Source organism: Podarcis erhardii, assembly GCF_964252035.2.
Source record: "Podarcis erhardii genome assembly, chromosome: 7".
Taxonomy (NCBI): domain Eukaryota; kingdom Metazoa; phylum Chordata; class Lepidosauria; order Squamata; family Lacertidae; genus Podarcis; species Podarcis erhardii.
In genome coordinates, this window is record NC_138511.1 from 12,185,185 (window position 1) to 12,202,180 (window position 16,996).

At 48.2% G+C, this 16,996-nt stretch overlaps 2 protein-coding genes across 4 annotated transcripts in view; one reads left to right on the top strand and one right to left on the bottom strand.

Moving 5' to 3' along the window:
• ATP13A2 (ATPase cation transporting 13A2) overlaps positions 1-2,504 on the top strand; it is a 43,371-nt gene extending 40,867 nt beyond the window's left edge. For both annotated transcript variants that reach the window (XM_081870815.1, XM_081870814.1), the window contains exon 29: positions 1,045-2,504. In XM_081870815.1, coding sequence (XP_081726941.1) covers positions 1,045-1,224 — 180 coding nt within the window. In that variant the 3' untranslated portion in view covers positions 1,225-2,504. The remainder of the gene's footprint in view (positions 1-1,044) is intronic.
• A 4,134-nt stretch (positions 2,505-6,638) lies between these two features.
• FICD (FIC domain protein adenylyltransferase) lies at positions 6,639-14,188 on the bottom strand. 2 transcript variants are annotated; one of them, XM_081871137.1, is made up of 3 exons: positions 14,087-14,188; positions 10,395-10,751; positions 6,639-8,883 (listed from the first exon to the last, which is right to left on the bottom strand). In XM_081871137.1, exons 2-3 carry the CDS (start codon positions 10,699-10,701, stop codon positions 7,802-7,804), a joined length of 1,389 nt encoding a protein of 462 aa, XP_081727263.1. In that variant the 5' UTR covers positions 10,702-10,751; positions 14,087-14,188; the 3' UTR covers positions 6,639-7,801. The 2 variants fall into 2 exon arrangements, with proteins under 2 accessions (XP_081727263.1, XP_081727264.1); XM_081871138.1 differs by lacking the exon at positions 14,087-14,188 and adding an exon at positions 10,951-11,528.
• Positions 14,189-16,996: the final 2,808 nt, after the last annotated feature.

Genomic DNA, 16,996 nt, shown 5'->3' on the forward strand with positions numbered 1-16,996 from the left:
TATTATTATTATTATTATTATTATTATTTATACCCTGCCCATCTGGCTGGGTTTCCCCAGACACTCTGCGCGGCTTCCAACAAAACACTAAAATACAGTAACCTATTAAACATTAAAAGCTTCCCTAAACAGGGCTGCCTTCAGATGTCTTCTAAAAGTTTGGTAGTTATTTTTCTCTTTGACATCTGGTGGGAGGGTGTTCCACAGGGCGGGTGCCACTACCGAGAAGGCCCTCTGCCTGGTTCCCTGTAACTTGGCTTCTCGCAGCGAGGGAACCGCCAGAAGGCCCTCAGTGCTGGATCTCCGTGTCCGGGCAGAATTATGGAGGTGGAGACGCTCCTTCAGGTATACTGGACCGAGGCCGTTTAGGGCTTTAAAGGTCAACACCAACACTTTGAATTGTGCTTGGAAACGTACTGGGTGCCAGTGTAGGTCTTTTAAGACCGGTGTTATATGATCTCGGCAGCCGCTCCCAGTCACCAGTCTAGCTGCCGCATTCTGGATTAATTGCAGTTTCTGGGTCCCCTTCAAAGGTAGCCCCACATAGAGCACATTGCAGTAGTCCAAGTGAGAGATAACCGAGCATGCACCACTCTGGCGAGACAGTCTGCGGGCAGGGAGAGTCTCAGCCTGCGTACCAGATGGAGCTGATAAACAGCTGCCCTGGACACAGAATTGACCTGCGCCTCCATGGACAGCTGTGAGTCCAGAATGACTCCCAGGCTGCGCACCTGGTCCTTCAGATGACAAGCGACGGCTCCTGATGAAAATTGGCATTCTAAAAAGGGTTAGGCAAATCTGAGGTTGTGGGTGTGTGAGAGGAAGGGCCCACCTCCAGCTAATAACCATGACCCTTGAGTGGAACCTGCATGTTAAGGGGCAGTCTACCCCTGTGTGCCAGGTTGGGAGCAGACCACAGAGAGGGAGCTGCTGCCTTCCAGCCTCGCCAGAGAAGCCTCTGTCGTGGGAGCTGCTGTTGGGTGCAGTGGGCATGGCAGAGCGGCCAGCCTCTCAGGTTCTCTCTCTCTCTTCCGCCCTCTCCAGACTTGCTTGGACTACGGGCTTCTCAACGGCCTCCGGAACCTGTGTGGGAAAAAGTCGTCGAAGAAGCTCTTCAAAAGGCTGGAGAAGGAGCTGAGCCAGCAGCAGCCCTTGTGGCCTCCGCTCCACGAACCCATCTTTGCCACCGCTGCTGCCACCCAAATCACCCCTGTCATGAGGTGACGCTGGGCGCAGACACACATGATGCCTGTGTGGACATGAAAGACGGAGGTGCCTCTTCTGCGCCTTCCCTTGGTACGGGACCATTTTATTTATTTCCACTGGTCGCTACACTGTCCTTCATTCCGCTGCTGCCCGCTTGGCAAAAGACCCTGGAAACGACACTCCTCCTCCTCCATTTAAAGCCCTTGTGTTACCTGCTGCCCCACTTGCCAAGGTGGAGGCAGGAGGCGATCAGGTGCCCCTCCATAGCAAGAGAAGCCCCCTGCCAGCCATCAGCTCTAAAATCTGAGACCTGTCTGGGAGTGGGAAGAGTTGTACCTCACCCGAGTTGAAAGCTTGCAGACGGGCTAGATTTGGCTTGGTCCGCCTCCTGGCGCGAGATGGGGGCAGGCTATGCCACATTGCCATGAAGGGACCGACGTGTTTCCTGCCAGCCATTCCGGGCTTTGTTTTTGAGCCTGGTTGGCAACTGGATTCTGGCTGAGGTTCCTTGCAGCTCTGGAAGAATTCCAAAGAGGAGGAGGCCTTGACTGGTACAATTTTTGTGGGGGTACGAACCAGGCAACCCCACGCAGGTGATGCCAGCCCAGCCCTCCTGCGTCAGCCAGGTGGGCAGACAGCTCAGCGTGGCTCTGCTTTGCCCCAGTAGAAGTGGGGTCAGTCCAGCGGCGTGGGCGGTGAGGGCTGGGTTGCCCCTTCGCCCGGCACGCATGTGCCCCCTTGCCCATCCGGTGCACAAACACAGACCGTCCCGGGTGCCAGAAACCCAACGCTACACCACTGGTCCCTCTTGAAGCACTGAGACCCCTACTAGTGCCCTGGAGTGTCTTCCTGTGGAGGGGGTGGGTGGGGTGTTAGGAATCAGGCAGCTCTTTCCCTCTTTGATTGGCCCAGATGTGCTGGTCCCATTTCCTCTGTTGAAAAGAGAGCAATGTACTTGCCCAAGTGACCGTATTTCCTGTGGACAGAGTTGCAAAGAGAATGGAGCCCCTTGTGATTTGGACGCTGTCGTGTGTCCCTCCTCCATGCCAGAATTACTGGAAATTGTAGCAATTTGCACCAGCCTCAATATGAGAAAGCTCATCAGGGTTGTGTGTGTGTATGTGTATGTGTGTGGTTTGCAATAGGGCTATCTCCCCCATCCTTACCCCAAGATCACCCACTCCGCAAGAAAAATGTAAAAGGTTACGTGAAAGGATGGATGTGCTGAGCGTGAGAGAACCCAGTTCTGTATGGTTATGAACGAGTCTCACAATAAACAGATGATATTTTCTGGGCAATTCTGTTCTTCCTTTTAACAGATACATATCCTGCTTTGTGATTAGTTCAGTCTTTAAGAGGGAAGCTAATAACTTAAAGCCACCCTTGGGAAAAGCACAATGTGCAGCTTGCACCCACAATGCTTGAAAGCAGCGGAACAGTGGGGAAGAAAGCTAAAATTGGCTATAAAATTGCGAAAAGAAAACCCAGCTCCAGAGTCAAAGAATTGAGGAAGGAAAGAGTTGCTCTGTTGGGCTCAGCCGGGTCTCTGCTTTCCTGGGAATCACGTGGGGTTGGTACAAAGCAAGGTGAAACAGTTTGCTTCAGCGAAGCACCTGAGAGGGGCGGCAGCTGGAGGCTGATTAGAAGCTGTGCCATCACACCCACCTGCCCTTGGGCTCTCATCCTGGCTCTCTTGTGCCTTCCTGGAGGGTCTCCCATTTTGAAAATCAGTGTTTTATGATTTCTGCTCCCTCCGAGGAACAAGAGGATAGGAGGAGGGGGTGGTGTCAGGGCAGGGTGAAGTTGTAACAGCACAGTATTCAAAACGGAGCCCTGGAAAGAAGGGTGCATGGCAGAATTGCTTGCTTTGTGGAAGTGGCCGAGGGACAGAGGCACTGGAGGGGTTGGGGGGTTGGCTCAGGTTCTGGGGTGGCGTCTCAGGCAGCTGCAAATCAAGGACAGGCATGTACCAGAAAGGGAATAATAATAATAATAATAATAATAATAATAATAATAATAATAATAATAATAATAATAATAATATAATTATACCCCGCCCATCTGGCTGGGTTTCCCCAGCCACTCTGGGCAGCTTCCAACAGAACACTAAAATACAATAACCTATTAAATATTAAAAGCTTCCCTAAACAGGGCTGCCTTCAGATGTCTTCTAAAAGTTTGGTAATTATTTTTCTCTTTGGCATCTGGTGGGAGGGCGTTCCACAGGGCGGGTGCCACTACCGACAAGGCCCTCTGCCTGGTTCTCTGTAACTTGGCTTCTCGTAGCAAGGGAACCACCAGAAGGCCCTTGGAGCTGGACCTCAGTGTCTGGGCAGAACGGTGAGCAGCGGTGGGCTGAGGCAAGGATAGCCCCCCACCCCACCCTGTGCCCCCACAACCAAGAGCGGCCCAAGACATTTTGCCACTAGAGGCAAAGGACAAGATGTTGCGGGGGTGGCCAACTCCCAAGAGACTGCAATCTAATTTCAGAATTAAAATCTGGCAGTGATCTACCCCATTTTTTAAGGGGTTCAGCAGCTCAAATTTGTTTAACTTTTTTTTGGGGGGGGGAAATCCTGTTTTGGGGGGAGTTAAGGGGCAGGCTTTTTGGGGAGGGGACTTCTGTTTTTGAGGGGGAAGGAAGGCAAGGGAAATTGGGGTTAAGTCATTCACAAAAACATTGCTATGGATGAAAACAGCCACACAGAGGGAGGTCCGTCTTCCTTTCCCGAGTTCAAACAATGGAGGGCACGACGAGGGGGCGGGACAGGAGTCCGATTTTCCAACGCAGAAGAAAGGGAGTCAGAGATCGACCACTGTCTACCAAAATTGCGGGGATCTACCAGTAGATCGCGATTGACCTGTTGGACACCCCTGGATGTTGCATTCCCCCTTCTGCACAAAATCGTGACTAAGCAGGGTCCTACATCACACCCTGAGGGCAGCAAGGGAGCTTAGGGGCTGCAGGGCAGGGAAGGTGACACACATTTTGAGTCACTTTCCGCCTCTCAGAATTTGCTGCCTCGTGGAAGGGCTGGTCGTGCCCAAAACAAGGATGGGGTAAAAAAAGAAAAATGTGTGTGAATGCAACAGGGGCCAGCCTCCTCCATATTTCCCTGGCTTGCCTCATTCAAGTACCACCCACCCGCTCCTGTCCACTTAAAAAGAATGGGAAGCACCCTAAATGCAACAGACAGAACTGTAAAAGAAAACAGAGTCCCAGAAAAAAACACCTTAAAAACACCCAGAAGTGATTTCACACTTTTTTTTTCATAATTTCACGTTCTCCTAAACCTGTGGGTCACAATCTCACATGTTCGAGGTGTTTTCCAGAATGTTGCTTTCTCCTGACTTGCGGGTCACGATTTCCACGTTATGAATGTCAGCGGCTAATTACCCCTAAATGGAATCTCTTATGGAGGTACAGGAAGGCAACGATTCTTAAGGCCGGGATCTTCAGCTCTTGAGCATAAAATCCCTTAAAAGCGGTGGAATTGACTCTGAAAGATATATGAAAGCAGGCTGCAAGTCTCTCAAGGCCACGTTCTGTTCTGACGACCACAACCTATTAGTACAAAAGAAAAGACAACTTCTGCACCTCAGCCTGGTTTAATCACTGTCAAGAATTATTGAAGTGTATCTCCTTATCGCTCATCTTTTTCTTAACAGATAGCCAAAGTGTAGAACTTTCATCCATTCAACTGTGTGTGTGTGTGTGTGTGTGTGTGTGTGTGTATGCTAGATATTCCAAATTCGCCTCCTCTTGTTCTCTGGTAGTACGCATGCCCCCACCATCAGCAGAATACACTCCTCAGGTTTGGTTATAAAAGGCAGGCCCCCTTATAAATGGAACTGCAATTCTTTAACTGCCTTGTTTTTTTGGAGACTCTACACAACTGAAGATTCCTCCCTAATTCAGATCTTTGCATGCTTACTGTTGCATAAGCCCACTGAAGTCAATGAGACAAACTCTATAAATGTGATTAGGATCGTACTCTCAGCTACAATCACACAGTGCTTTATGTAAAACCAGATACCATAGTGCAGGCATGGGCAGACTTAAGATTTGATTTTTTTAAAATCTAGGGCTCCAAGATCTAACCAGAACCAGGTGCAAAAGTCATACAGTTAGAACAATGCAACTGAGCACATTTTGAAATAAAGAATTGGTTTTTAGTACTAGAACTGAACTGAACAGTTCACTATTAGCTTTCTTAATTTCAGAAGCCTTATTTTAGAGCAAAAATCATTGCCCCTATTATTGGAAGACGGAGACCTTGCCCATCTGCAAAACAGCCAGAGCTCTACCAGCAGATCTCAATCTTCCTTCTGCCCGTCTTTGCCATAGTGCATAGCACTCCAGTATTATTCAAAAAGAGTTGTGCAACAGAGAATGCTTAATTCACAATGCCATATAGCAGCCCTTGCCAATGTAGGGCCCTCCAGATGTTCTGTACTACAACTTCCATCAGCCCCAGCCAACCAGAAGTTGCGTCTCCTGAAAACCTTATTTCAGCAAGCCTATCCAGGCATAGTATAGTTCATATTTGTTATTAAAAGTTTTATCAACCTTATTGCATTTAAGAGTTCTGGAATTAAAGTTGCAGCCTAAAACATCTGGCAGACCTCAGGCTGGTAAGGTAAAGGTAAAGGGGCCCCTGACCATTAGGTCCAGTCGTGACCGACTCTGGGGTTGCGGCACTCATTTCGCTTTATTGGCCAAGGGAGCCGGCGTACAGCTTCCGGGTCATGTGGCCAGCATGACTAAGCCGCTTCTGGCGAACCAGAGCATCGCACAGAAACGCCGTTTACCTTCCCGCCAGAGCAGTACCTATTTATCTACTTGCACTTTGACATGCTTTCAAACTGCTAGGTTGGCAGGAGCAGGGACCGAACAACGGGAGCTCACCCCGTCACGGGGATTTGAACCGCCGACCTTCTATCGGCAAGTCCTAGGCTCTGTGGTTTAACCCACCACACCACCTGCGTCCCCAGTATAGTTCATATTTGTTATTAAAAGTTTTATCAACCTTATTGCATTTAAGAGTTCTGGAATTAAAGTTGCAACCTAAAACATCTGGCAGACCTCAGGCTGGTAAAGGCAGAGCTTCTCCTACAACATACTATTTGATCAGCATATTCTAATCTAGACAGTGCTTTAAAGACACAGATGACTCCTGTAGGTTACTCTCCCTCTGGCACCTCAGTGTCCTTGATTTCTTAAATTTGATCCATTCAATTCTAATACATTTATTTCATAGTGCTTTGTATGATTGCGTTTTTCAGTGGGAAGACTAGGGCAGTAGAGAGAGGAGCAGAGAATGAGGTGTGAGATGGAGAAAAGGGCAAACGCTTTTAGACTCCACTCTTCCGCCGCTAATACTGCATGTATGTCTAAGTGCTGGATATTAGCAATATCACTCATGTACAAATTTGTCTTTCGCAAATCAGGTGCAATGCTTAGCACCATTTCTTTATTGGCAAGTCAAGTGAATTTCTAAAGTGCTATCAAAAAGGGGTGATAACAGATCTGTTATCTGTTCAAATTTTCTTTAGATACTTTAAAAAATAGTGGATATATGCCAGGCCATGAAATCAACTCTGGACAAGTGAACAGTACCAAACCAGGGCTCTTACATACATGTACATGTATGTACACAGGGGGTCCAACTTTTGAAAAGCAAACCTTCCTTATCCCCCACATGTCCCAAGTTTTCCTGCTGCATCATCAAGTTGTGTTTTCCAAACAGGCTCCAGCACCGGCAGAATTACTTGTGGTATCTTTTCAGTGCCCCAATCAAAATGTCTCACAGGAGTGTTGTATTCCCACCCGCCCCCTATTTTTGAAGGCGGGGGAAGGGTAAATAGGCAAGCCTGTGTTGTGAAGAAGGAACAGCTTAAGTCCCACAGTTACGGGGTAAAAGGGAAATACGTTGGGTTTCAGGTTTGGAATACAAACTGACACAAAAATGGGGTAAAGCAATATGCAGTCAAAAGCAGAGGTCGCTAACCCTTGGCTCTGCAGCCTTGGGTCAACTACAGCTCCCATCATTCCTGGCCATGGGATGTCCTGGCTGGAGCTGATGGGAGTTGGAGTCTAACAACACCTAGAGACCACTGGTTAGCCACTCCCTGATCTGAAATGCAGCCTGGGGTGGATTCAGTCAAATACAGCCCCCACTCCGCCACTGAATTTGGGCATCACCATGCCTTCAAGCCAAACTGAACTGCTTTGTTGGAAGGGACCCCTCAGCCAGAATGTCCTAGGCAAACAAACAACAGGTTTTTCTTGTCCAATGAGCGCTGGCTGAGAAGTCCCTTGAAGAACAGTTTCCCCTAAACACAGTGATGTCAATTTGCAAAGATGTCCTTGGCTGAATCCACCTCAGAGCGCTGCCCTGCTCCCCTCTCCATAATAAAGCCAGGGAAACTGAAAAATACATATATCTCGGGAATAATAAATATTGAAATATTCTTGCTCCCCCCCCCCCCGATTTAACTTAAAACTTATTTAAATAAATGAAATGCTTAAAAGAAAGTGCCAGTAGTCATGTGTTTGATAATGCCAAGCAGGTCCCGACCCCTACACTGGCATTCATGTTCGGGTTTTGACGGGGATGGTCTGCTTGCAAACCGTGGTGCTGCCATGTGCTTCGGGCAACCCAACGGAATACTCAGTTGTGGCTATGAGCAGCATGTCTAAAGTGGTCTCGGTGCATTTGGCAATGAAACGGATGAAGGGCCTGACGTCGCCTTCATTGGCCACTTCCAAGACGTGGTAGTACTCTGCCCGCTGCTCCTTGCGAATGGTGATGGGCGGGTAGCCCGCCTGCATGAGGATGAGGTTCATCAAGAGGCGGGAAGTCCTGCCGTTGCCGTCCACGAAGGGGTGGATGTAGACCAGTTTGTAATGGGCCAAGGCGGCAAATTCAACCGGGTGCAGGCTCATGGCGTCTTCGGAGTTGATCCACTGTACAAACTCAAGCACTTGCTTTTCGACGTCGCAAGGGTGCGGGGGGATGTGGTGCCCTACAAAGACCTGGGTAGTCCGAAACCTCCCAGCCTCCACTGGGTCCACGTAGCCAAGCACTCTCCTGTGAATCTCCAAGATGTCCGTGAGGGTCACAGACCCAATTCTGGACACCAGTGTGGTGTTGACGTACTTCATGGCGGCATGCATGCCGATGACCTCGTTCTGCTCCACCAGACTCTTGCCGGGAACGGCGTACCGCGTCTCGATTATGTGCCGTATTTCAGAAAGCGTCAAGGTGTTCCCTTCGATGGCCACCGTGTGGTAGATATGGTGGTAGTAAGACTCTTCCATCACCCTGCGGAGAGCCGAGCTGCCTTTCGGGATGGACATGACCTTTTGGACTTTGCTGTCAATGATGCTGAAGTACCTCTGGTCAATCTCTTCAACAAGGGGCAATGTCCGGTCGCGATTGATCAGAGCCTTCTCGTTACGGGGGGAGATGGTCAGGGCTTTGGAATACAAGTAGTCAGCCTGAATTATGTCCTTCTCTTCTTCAGAGAAGAGGCCAAACTCGGTCAAGGCATCAACGTAATCGGGGTCCATCTTGAGGGCGTGCAAGAAAAGCTTGTGGGCTTTTTCCCGTTTACCTTGCCTCTTCATCTCCAGCGCCTGGTTCAGGGCTGCTCTAGCTTCTAACCTGACCTCTGAAACAAAGCAACCAGGGTTAGCATTGCAGAAAGGTGTGCTATGGAGCAGAGGTAGGGAACCCATGGCTCTTGCAGCTCCTATTTGCCTCCAGCTCCTATCAGTGCCAGCCAGAATGGCCAACAGTTAAGGAAGATGAGAGCTGTGATAAAGGAATTCCAGCCTGCTACATTACCCTCCTGTCTACCTGGTTATTCAAAGACTCAGCTCTTTTTGTATGGATGCTGGAACTGCTGTTCTTTATGTGATGTCTGATTCTTGGATTAATGCAAGAGCCTTCTTGTCTTAGCATCTGATGTACTCTCTTTCAACTCACTCCAACTTCCTTAACCTCTGTGGGGCGAAGTTGTATTTTGAAGTTGCACTATACTATTAACGCATGAGCTATTGCTTTTCAAATATCAAATGCAGGGATAGAAATATACCCCAGAATATTACAATTAAAACACCTTGCTTGTGGGATTTGCACTGGCTGTCAATTTGCTTCCAGGCCAAGTTCAAGGTGCTGTTTTAAGTCCCTATATAGCTCGGGACCAGGTTACTTATCCCTTACACACCCAGTAGATCACTGTGAGAGTGTTTCTTTTGCAAGTTCCTAAGAACTCAGAAGCCCACTTCACAGGACCTTGAGTGCAGTGGCCCCTGATCTGTAGAACAGCATTCCTGTTGAGATATGACAGGCACCTGCTTCAGAAAGACTTGAAAGGCATTTTTGTTCCCGCTGGATAAAGGAGTCTTTACTATGAATGTCCATTTGTTACCTTGAGTCTTATTTTAAATGCATTGTTTTTAAACTGTTCTTAATTATTTTATATATAAATCACCTTGAGATACAGTGGAACCTCAGTTTTCGAACGTAATCCGTTCCAGAAGACCGACTTCCGAAACGTTCAAAAACCGAAAACTCAATACGGAAGCCTCAATACAATAGGGCAACTCAAAATGGAAGCCACGCAGCACATTCAGCTTCTGAAAATCGTCCGAAAACCAGAGCAGTTTCTTCCGGGTTTTCGGCGTTTGAAAGCCGATATGCTTGACTATGGAGGCATTCGACAACCGAGGTTCCACTGTAGCAGTTTAGGAGGTGATTAATAAAATAATTGTCATAATAATAATAAGAAGTAGTAGTAAGGTTAAAAAAAAAAAGGTAAAGGACCCCTGGATGGTTAGGTCCAGTCAAAGGTGCCTGTGGGGTTGTGGCGCTCATTTTGCTTTCAGGCCAAGGGAGTCGGCGTTTGTCCACAGACAGCTTCCTGGGTCACGTGGCCAGCAGGACTAAACTGCTTCTGGAGCAACGGGACAGCATGACGGAAACCAGAGCGCATGGAAAAACCGTTGACCTTCCTGCCGCAGCGGTACCTATTTATCTACTTGCGCTGGTATGCTTTCGAACTGCTAGGTTGGCAGGAGCCGGGATAGAGCAACAGGAGCTCACCCTGTTGTGTGGACTTGAACTGCTATCAACATAGAGATTTATTGGAGCCATAAACTCCCCTTCCCCCTCCCATACCTTGGGAGGCTTTGGGTTTCAACACCAGCAGCTGCAATCCACCGGAGGTCACGCTGAGGTCCGTCGTCTGCCCTGTGAATGTGGTGATCCCTGTGTAGCCCAGTCCCAACTTGCTCTTCAGCAACGACAAGCTCTTGTAAAAGGCATGGTACTGGTCTTCCACGGACGTCAATGGGAGCAGCAACATGAGGAGTGCAGCCAGCAGGACCACCAGCACCGCCGCCCAGCGGACACGGAGCCACAGGGACACCCATTTCAGCTCCGGCTCTGCCACTGCCACCACAGCTGCCATCGATACAAGGTTCATCTGGCCTCAGGGAAGGGCAAGAGGCACATTCCTTCTCTTGCGGGCCTCACCTAGGAATGGAAATGGGTAAGTTGCCAAAGAAGCATCATGCGGGTGGCCCTCTTGCTACCCTCTTTCTCTCTGAAACCAAATACCATCCTTCAGCATGACTCTCTTCATACCCCAAGATCATCCCCCAGAGTTTTCCCTCAGAAAGAGGCTCAGAGGAAATAATAAAGGAAGAGGACCTTTTTGGTTGTGGGTCCTCACGTGTGCAACTCTCTCCAAAGTGAAGCCTGCCTGACACGAACACGGACCAGGTTAAACATTTCTCCTCTCCCTGATATTTGACTGAATATGATCCTATTGTGTCATAGCTTCATTAGTGTTATTTTGAGTGATTGCTTGTTTTTCTCTCTGTTTTCTGTGGAGTCTGTGGTTGTTGCCATTTGTTTTGGTTTTAAAAAAACTTTTTTTGTATGTTTTTAAACCTGATTGTAAGTCACTTTGACACCAGCTAGGTTGAGTCCTTCCAACTTTACAATTCTATGATTCTACAACCTGCTAGGCAAATTACAAATTAAAAGCAATCGCCACCTGTCTTGTCCAGCCATTCGAATACCCCTTTTCTCATTTTCCTAGGCTGTAGTGTCCGATGTTCATGGCACTTTTAGAGTACGCCTACCCATGTACAATAATGAGGTGGTAGAATGGATTGTAGCACACCTGGGTTACTGTGTCCAGTTCTGGGCTCCACAATATAAGAAGTATACTGACAAGCTGGAAAATCTGCAGAGAAGGGTGACCAAGATGGTCAAGGGTCTGGAAACCAAGCCTTATGAGGAACACTTAATAATAATAATAATAATAATTTTTATTTATACCCTGCCCTCCCCGGCCAGAGCCGGGCTCAGGGCAGCTAACACCAGTAAAATTACAGTAAAAACATAATGGGGGGGGCAAATTTAAAATACAGGTTAAAATGCAATTTAAAATGCAGCCTCATTTTAAAATAGCCCATAAGTCAAAACCATATGGGGAGGGAAACATAAGCGTCAGACTGAGTCCAAACCAAAGGCCAGGCGGAACAGCGCTGTCTTGCAGGCCCGGTGGAAAGATGTCAAGTCCCGCAGGGCCCTAGTCTCTTGTGACAGAGCGTTCCACCAAGTTGGAGCCAGTACTGAAAAGGCCCTGGCCCTAGTTGAGACCAATCTAACCACGTTGCGACTTGGGACCTCCAAAATGTTGTCATTTGCGGGCCTTAAGCTCCTCCACGGGGCATACCAAGAGAGGCGGTCCCGTAGGTACACGGGTCCTAGGCCGCATAGGGCTTAAAAGGTCAAAACCAGCACCTTAAACCTGACCCTGCACTCCACCGGGAGCCAGTGCAGTTGGTAAAGCACTGGATGAATGTGATCCCGCGGCCTTGGGTATGTTTAGCCTGGAGAAGATGAGACTGAGAGGATATAGGATAGCCATCTTCAGGTATCTAAAGGTCTGTCACATGGAAGACGGGGCAATATTCTTTTCTCCTGCTCCGGAGGGTAAAACCCAAAACAATGGATTCAAGTTGGACCAGATGACCCCTGGGACCCCTTCCAACTCTACAATTCTCAGTTACAAACATCTAAGAATATACAGAACTTTATGATGATAAGAACTGTTCGACAGGGAAATAGACTCCCATAAGTCATGGTGGACTCTCCTTATGTGGACCCCTTCCAACTCTACAATTCTCAGTTACAAACATCTAAGAATATACAGAACTTTATGATGATAAGAACTGTTCGACAGGGAAATAGACTCCCATAAGTCATGGTGGACTCTCCTTATGTGGAAATTTTTAAGCAGAGTGTGGATGCCATCTGTCGTGGATGCTTTAGATGAGATTCCTGCATTGCAGGGGTTTGGACTAGTTGACTATGATTATCTGGCACAGAGCTATTTAATAATAGTAATAATAATAATAATAATTTTTATTTATACCCCGCCCTCCCCAGCCGAGGCCGGGCTCAGGGCGGCTAACAAGCAATAATAAAAACAAATTGAATGAATACAACTTAAAAACAAGATTAAAATACAACATTAAAATATTGAAACATTAAAATATTTAAATGGAGCCTCATCACAGGAGGAGAAAGGAAAAAGAGGGGGAGGGAATCTAGACAGGGGAGCATTTTAAAATGAACCAACCGAAGTGGTACAGTCCAGTCTACCACTTCAGGACTTTCATACCTAAACACGCAAAGCAGGTCTCAGCCTCTAGAGGCCGTCCAATGCCAGCTGTCCCTGCTTGTGACAGGTCAGCCTTAACTCAGCTCGGCGAGCAAACCCACAGAAGTTGTACAGTTTACTTGCCCACCTGAACAGCATCTGAGGCTGCTCACCTGGAAGCCATTCTGCTTCTCTGCAGGCAGGAAGTCTGAAGGCAAACCAGCCCAGCGGCAAATTTATAAAGTGTTCAGTTCAAAATACAACAACACCAAACACATTTATCCATCCAACCAACTGTGAACATCAAGCTAAGGCAGAGTCACCAAGAACAACCCTCGATCTCCCTACTGCCACTACCGAATCATAGGACTTTTTCTTTTTCCTTTCTCCTCCTGTGATGAGGCTGAATTGTAATATTTGAACGTTTCAATATTTTAATGTTGTATTTTAATCTAGTTTTTAAGTTGTATTCAGCTTGTTTTTATGATTGCTTGTTAGCCGCCTTGAGCCTGGCTTTGGCTGGGGAGGGCAGGGTATAAATAAAAATTATTATTATCAGAGTTGCAAGGGATCCCGAGGGTCATCGAGCCCAACCCTCTTCAATGCAGGAACCGCAGCCGAAGCATCCATGAGAGATGGCCTGATCTCTCTCTTCTCTTCACCTCCAACCTTCCCCTTCTCCACCAACTTCACCCACCTACTTACCCACCACTAGAGACACCCCCCCCCCAAAAAATATACAGTCCTCTTCCCTCTTTTGACCTTCTCAACCAAGACCCAGCCTGGTGTCCCCCCCCAAAAAAAATACTTCTCCCAGTTCTGCCCCCTTCCTAGCTTTCCCTCCAACACGCCCCACTTTACCTTCCCCCAAACGAATGGGGGACCCCCCCCACCAGCGAGGCCCGAGGCCCCCTCCCTCCCTCCCTCTTCCCCTCAAACGAGACGATTCGCCCCACACAACACTCTCTTCCCTTTCCTGACCCCCAACCCTGCCCCACTTTCTCCCCCCCCCACGACACACAAATAGGGGCAGCCCCACTGTTCACCCCCATTTTTTAAATATTTTAACCCCCTTCCCCAAATCCCCCTCCCACATTTCGACCCCTTCCCCCCCCAAACCCCAAATATTCTCCCCCAACAAAGCCCCCCTCTTCCCCCAAGCCCCCCCCCCCGCACCCATCCCGCCTCCTACCTCCCTCCTGTCGCCCCTGGCGCATCGCTTCCTCTCCCTCCAATCCAACCTCCAGTTCCTCTACTTCGTCTCCGCCCATTGGAAGGCCAGGCCGTCCCTTACCCTCCTCCCTCCTCTCTTATTGGTTCCTGCTCACGCCCCTCTCCCTCTGTCCCGCCTCCGCGGACAAGGCCTTCAGTTCATCTGCTCTTCTTCCATTGGCTATCCCGCCCCGCCAATCTGTTTGTAAGTCCCCGCCAACCTTCCCTCCGCTAGAGAGGGCGGGCAAGGAGGGATGAGAAGCTCCGTGTTCGTGGACGGATGCGATTGGTCCAAGTCTCCGTCCGTCCAGAAAGCCGGGATTGGCCAATGGAGAGGTTTCGAGGGCGGGGACAAGAAGCGCCCGGGGAAGATGGCGGCCTGGTTGCCTGGGCGACGGGCGACATCAGGCCCAGGCCGGTTAATGGCTCTCGCATTTGCAAAAGCAGACGGCAGCAAAAGCCTTTAATTTTTGTCCGATCGATTTTAGTGGTGTCCTTTTCAAATACGAAAGCATTTTATATATATATAAAATATGCTGTAGTACTTAAGGAGTTGAAATTACGTGTTCTGAAGCTACACACACCCTTTCAATGTTTTTTATTGTTAACAAAAAGTGCAAACATTGCAAAAAGAAAGGAAACCTAGGGGTGGGTGGGAAATAACTATAAAACGTTACAGCCTGGAAAGACACGTGCGAAATTACAGCACAGTTCCAAAAGAATAATAATATATTAACTCATACAAAATCTAATTTACAATTTTATTTTTTAAAAACACAATATTTTTCACTTGCGAATTTCGTCCTTATGAAGAATAAATAAAGTCTTAAATGAGCTAGGTACTTAAAGCGCTGAATGACCACGTGCCTCAATATTTGTTTGAGAAATAATACCATATAGAATCATAATTGTACAGTCGGAAGGGACACCGAGGGTTATCTAGTCCAACCCCCTGCCATGCAGGGATCTCAGCTAAAGCAGCCATGACAGATTATTATTTTTTAATGGAATGCTTTTTATTGTTAGCAGGCACTAGACTAGGAAATGCTATGCGTAATAAAATCCTTGTTTTAATTTTAAACCCTTTAAAATAAACACAAGGCTCCAAGCATATTAAAAATAAAAATTCTAAAGGGGTAGTCGGGGCAGATGGGGCTTGCTCACCTGAGAAGGTAGCCCGTTTAGGAGAAGGTAAACTCCTAAAGCACTGCTGTCTTGCAGGATATATTTAGGAGAAGAAAAAGCTAAGGCGTAAACTACAGAGCCTAGAACTTGCTGATCAGAAGGTTGGCGGTTCGAATCCCTGCGACGGGGTGAGCTCCCGTTGCTCGGTCCCTGCTCCTGCCAACCTAGCAGTTCAAAAGCACGTCAAAGTGCAAGTAGATAAATAGGTACCGCTCCGGAGGGAAGGTAAATGGCGTTTCTGTGCGCTGCTCTTGTTCGCCAGAACAAGAGCTTAGTCATGCTGGCCACATGACCCGGAAAAACTGTCTGTGGACAGTAAAGCGAGATGAGCGCCGTAACCCCAGAGTTGGCCACGACTGGACCTAATGGTCACGGGTCCCTTTACCTTTACCTTTGAACCCTACACAAATCCAGAGTGGAGTCCCTAAGGCGGTTGGATGGTGCCTTGTACAGTGGTACCTCTTGTTACGTACAGTGGTGCCCCGCAAGACGAATGCTTCGCAAGACGGAAAACCCGCTAGACGAAAGGGTTTTCTGTTTTGGAGGTGCTTCGCAAAACGAATTTCCCTATGGGCTTGCTTAGCAAGACGAAAATGTCTTGCGAGTTCCTGCGGGTTTTTTCCCCTCCCCCCCTTTTTCTAAGCCGCTAAGCCACTTATCCACTAAGCCGCTAAAAGCCGCTAAGCCGCTAATAGCGCTAATCCGCTAAGCTGTCAATGGGCTTGCTTCGCAAGACGAACAAACCGCTAGATGAAGAGACTCGCGGAACGGATTCTTTTCGTCTTGCGAGGCACCACTGTACTTCATTCGTTCTGGAGGTCTGCTCTTAACCTGAAACTGTTCTTAACCTGAAGCACCACTTTAGCTAATGGGGCCTTTTGCTGCCGCCGTGCGATTTCTGTTCTCATCCTGAAGCAAAGTTCTTAACCTGAAGTACTATTTCTGGGTTAGTGGAGTCTGTAACCTGAAGTGTCTGTAACCTGAAGCGTATGTAACCCGAGGTACCACTATATGCCTCCTTCCAGCAACGCCTGCAGCCAAGCTGGTGCCAAATGTATTGCTCTGCTTTCCTTTAGACCCCTATCAGCAAGGCCACAAGCAGGGTGTTGTCGCCTGGGCAGCCCGGGACCCCCATACACACTGCTCAGGCTTGTCCCCCGGGGGAGGTCACTTCAGTTTGACTTCATCCCTGGATGTGCATTGTCTCTCGAGACAAACAGATGGCAACAACAGTTTGAGACAGGACATTGGCAGAACATCTGCCTTGATTGCAGAAGGTCCCACGTTCAGGCCCCCGTAGCATCTCTAGTGTAATAAACGAAAAATCTGCCCTTATTCCCTTATGGGAGTCACAAGAGCCCTTATAGAGCTCTATATGTAGGTTCTCCATCAGTCGGAGAAAAGAACAGAGGCCAACCTGGGAATATTGAGAAGCAAAGCAGCTAGTAAGCCTGATCGTTATTGAACTGTTGCAACAGGGTGCTCCCCTCACATGCAGGAAAGGAGGCGGACCCCAAACAAAGGTGTGCCCGCCCTTATATAGACATTTTAAATTGCCCGCCCTGGAGTCCATCCCCAGACACATCATACCCACATCACAGAAATGACGGTCTAGTAATCTGAGTGCTTTGTTTCCTGTTGTTGTTTATCTCCTGTCTGGCAGGTTACCTGTTAATGCTTACTTGATTGGATACCCTGGGGAGCC

Coding starts and splice junctions, on each gene's coding strand:
- FICD (XM_081871137.1), bottom strand. CDS start 10,701: ATGAACCTTGTATCGATGGCAGCTGTGGTGGCAGTGGCAGAGCCGGAG. Junction 8,884..10,394: donor GAAACCCAAAGCCTCCCAAG/GTATGGGAGGGG, acceptor GCTTTGTTTCAG/AGGTCAGGTTAGAAGCTAGA.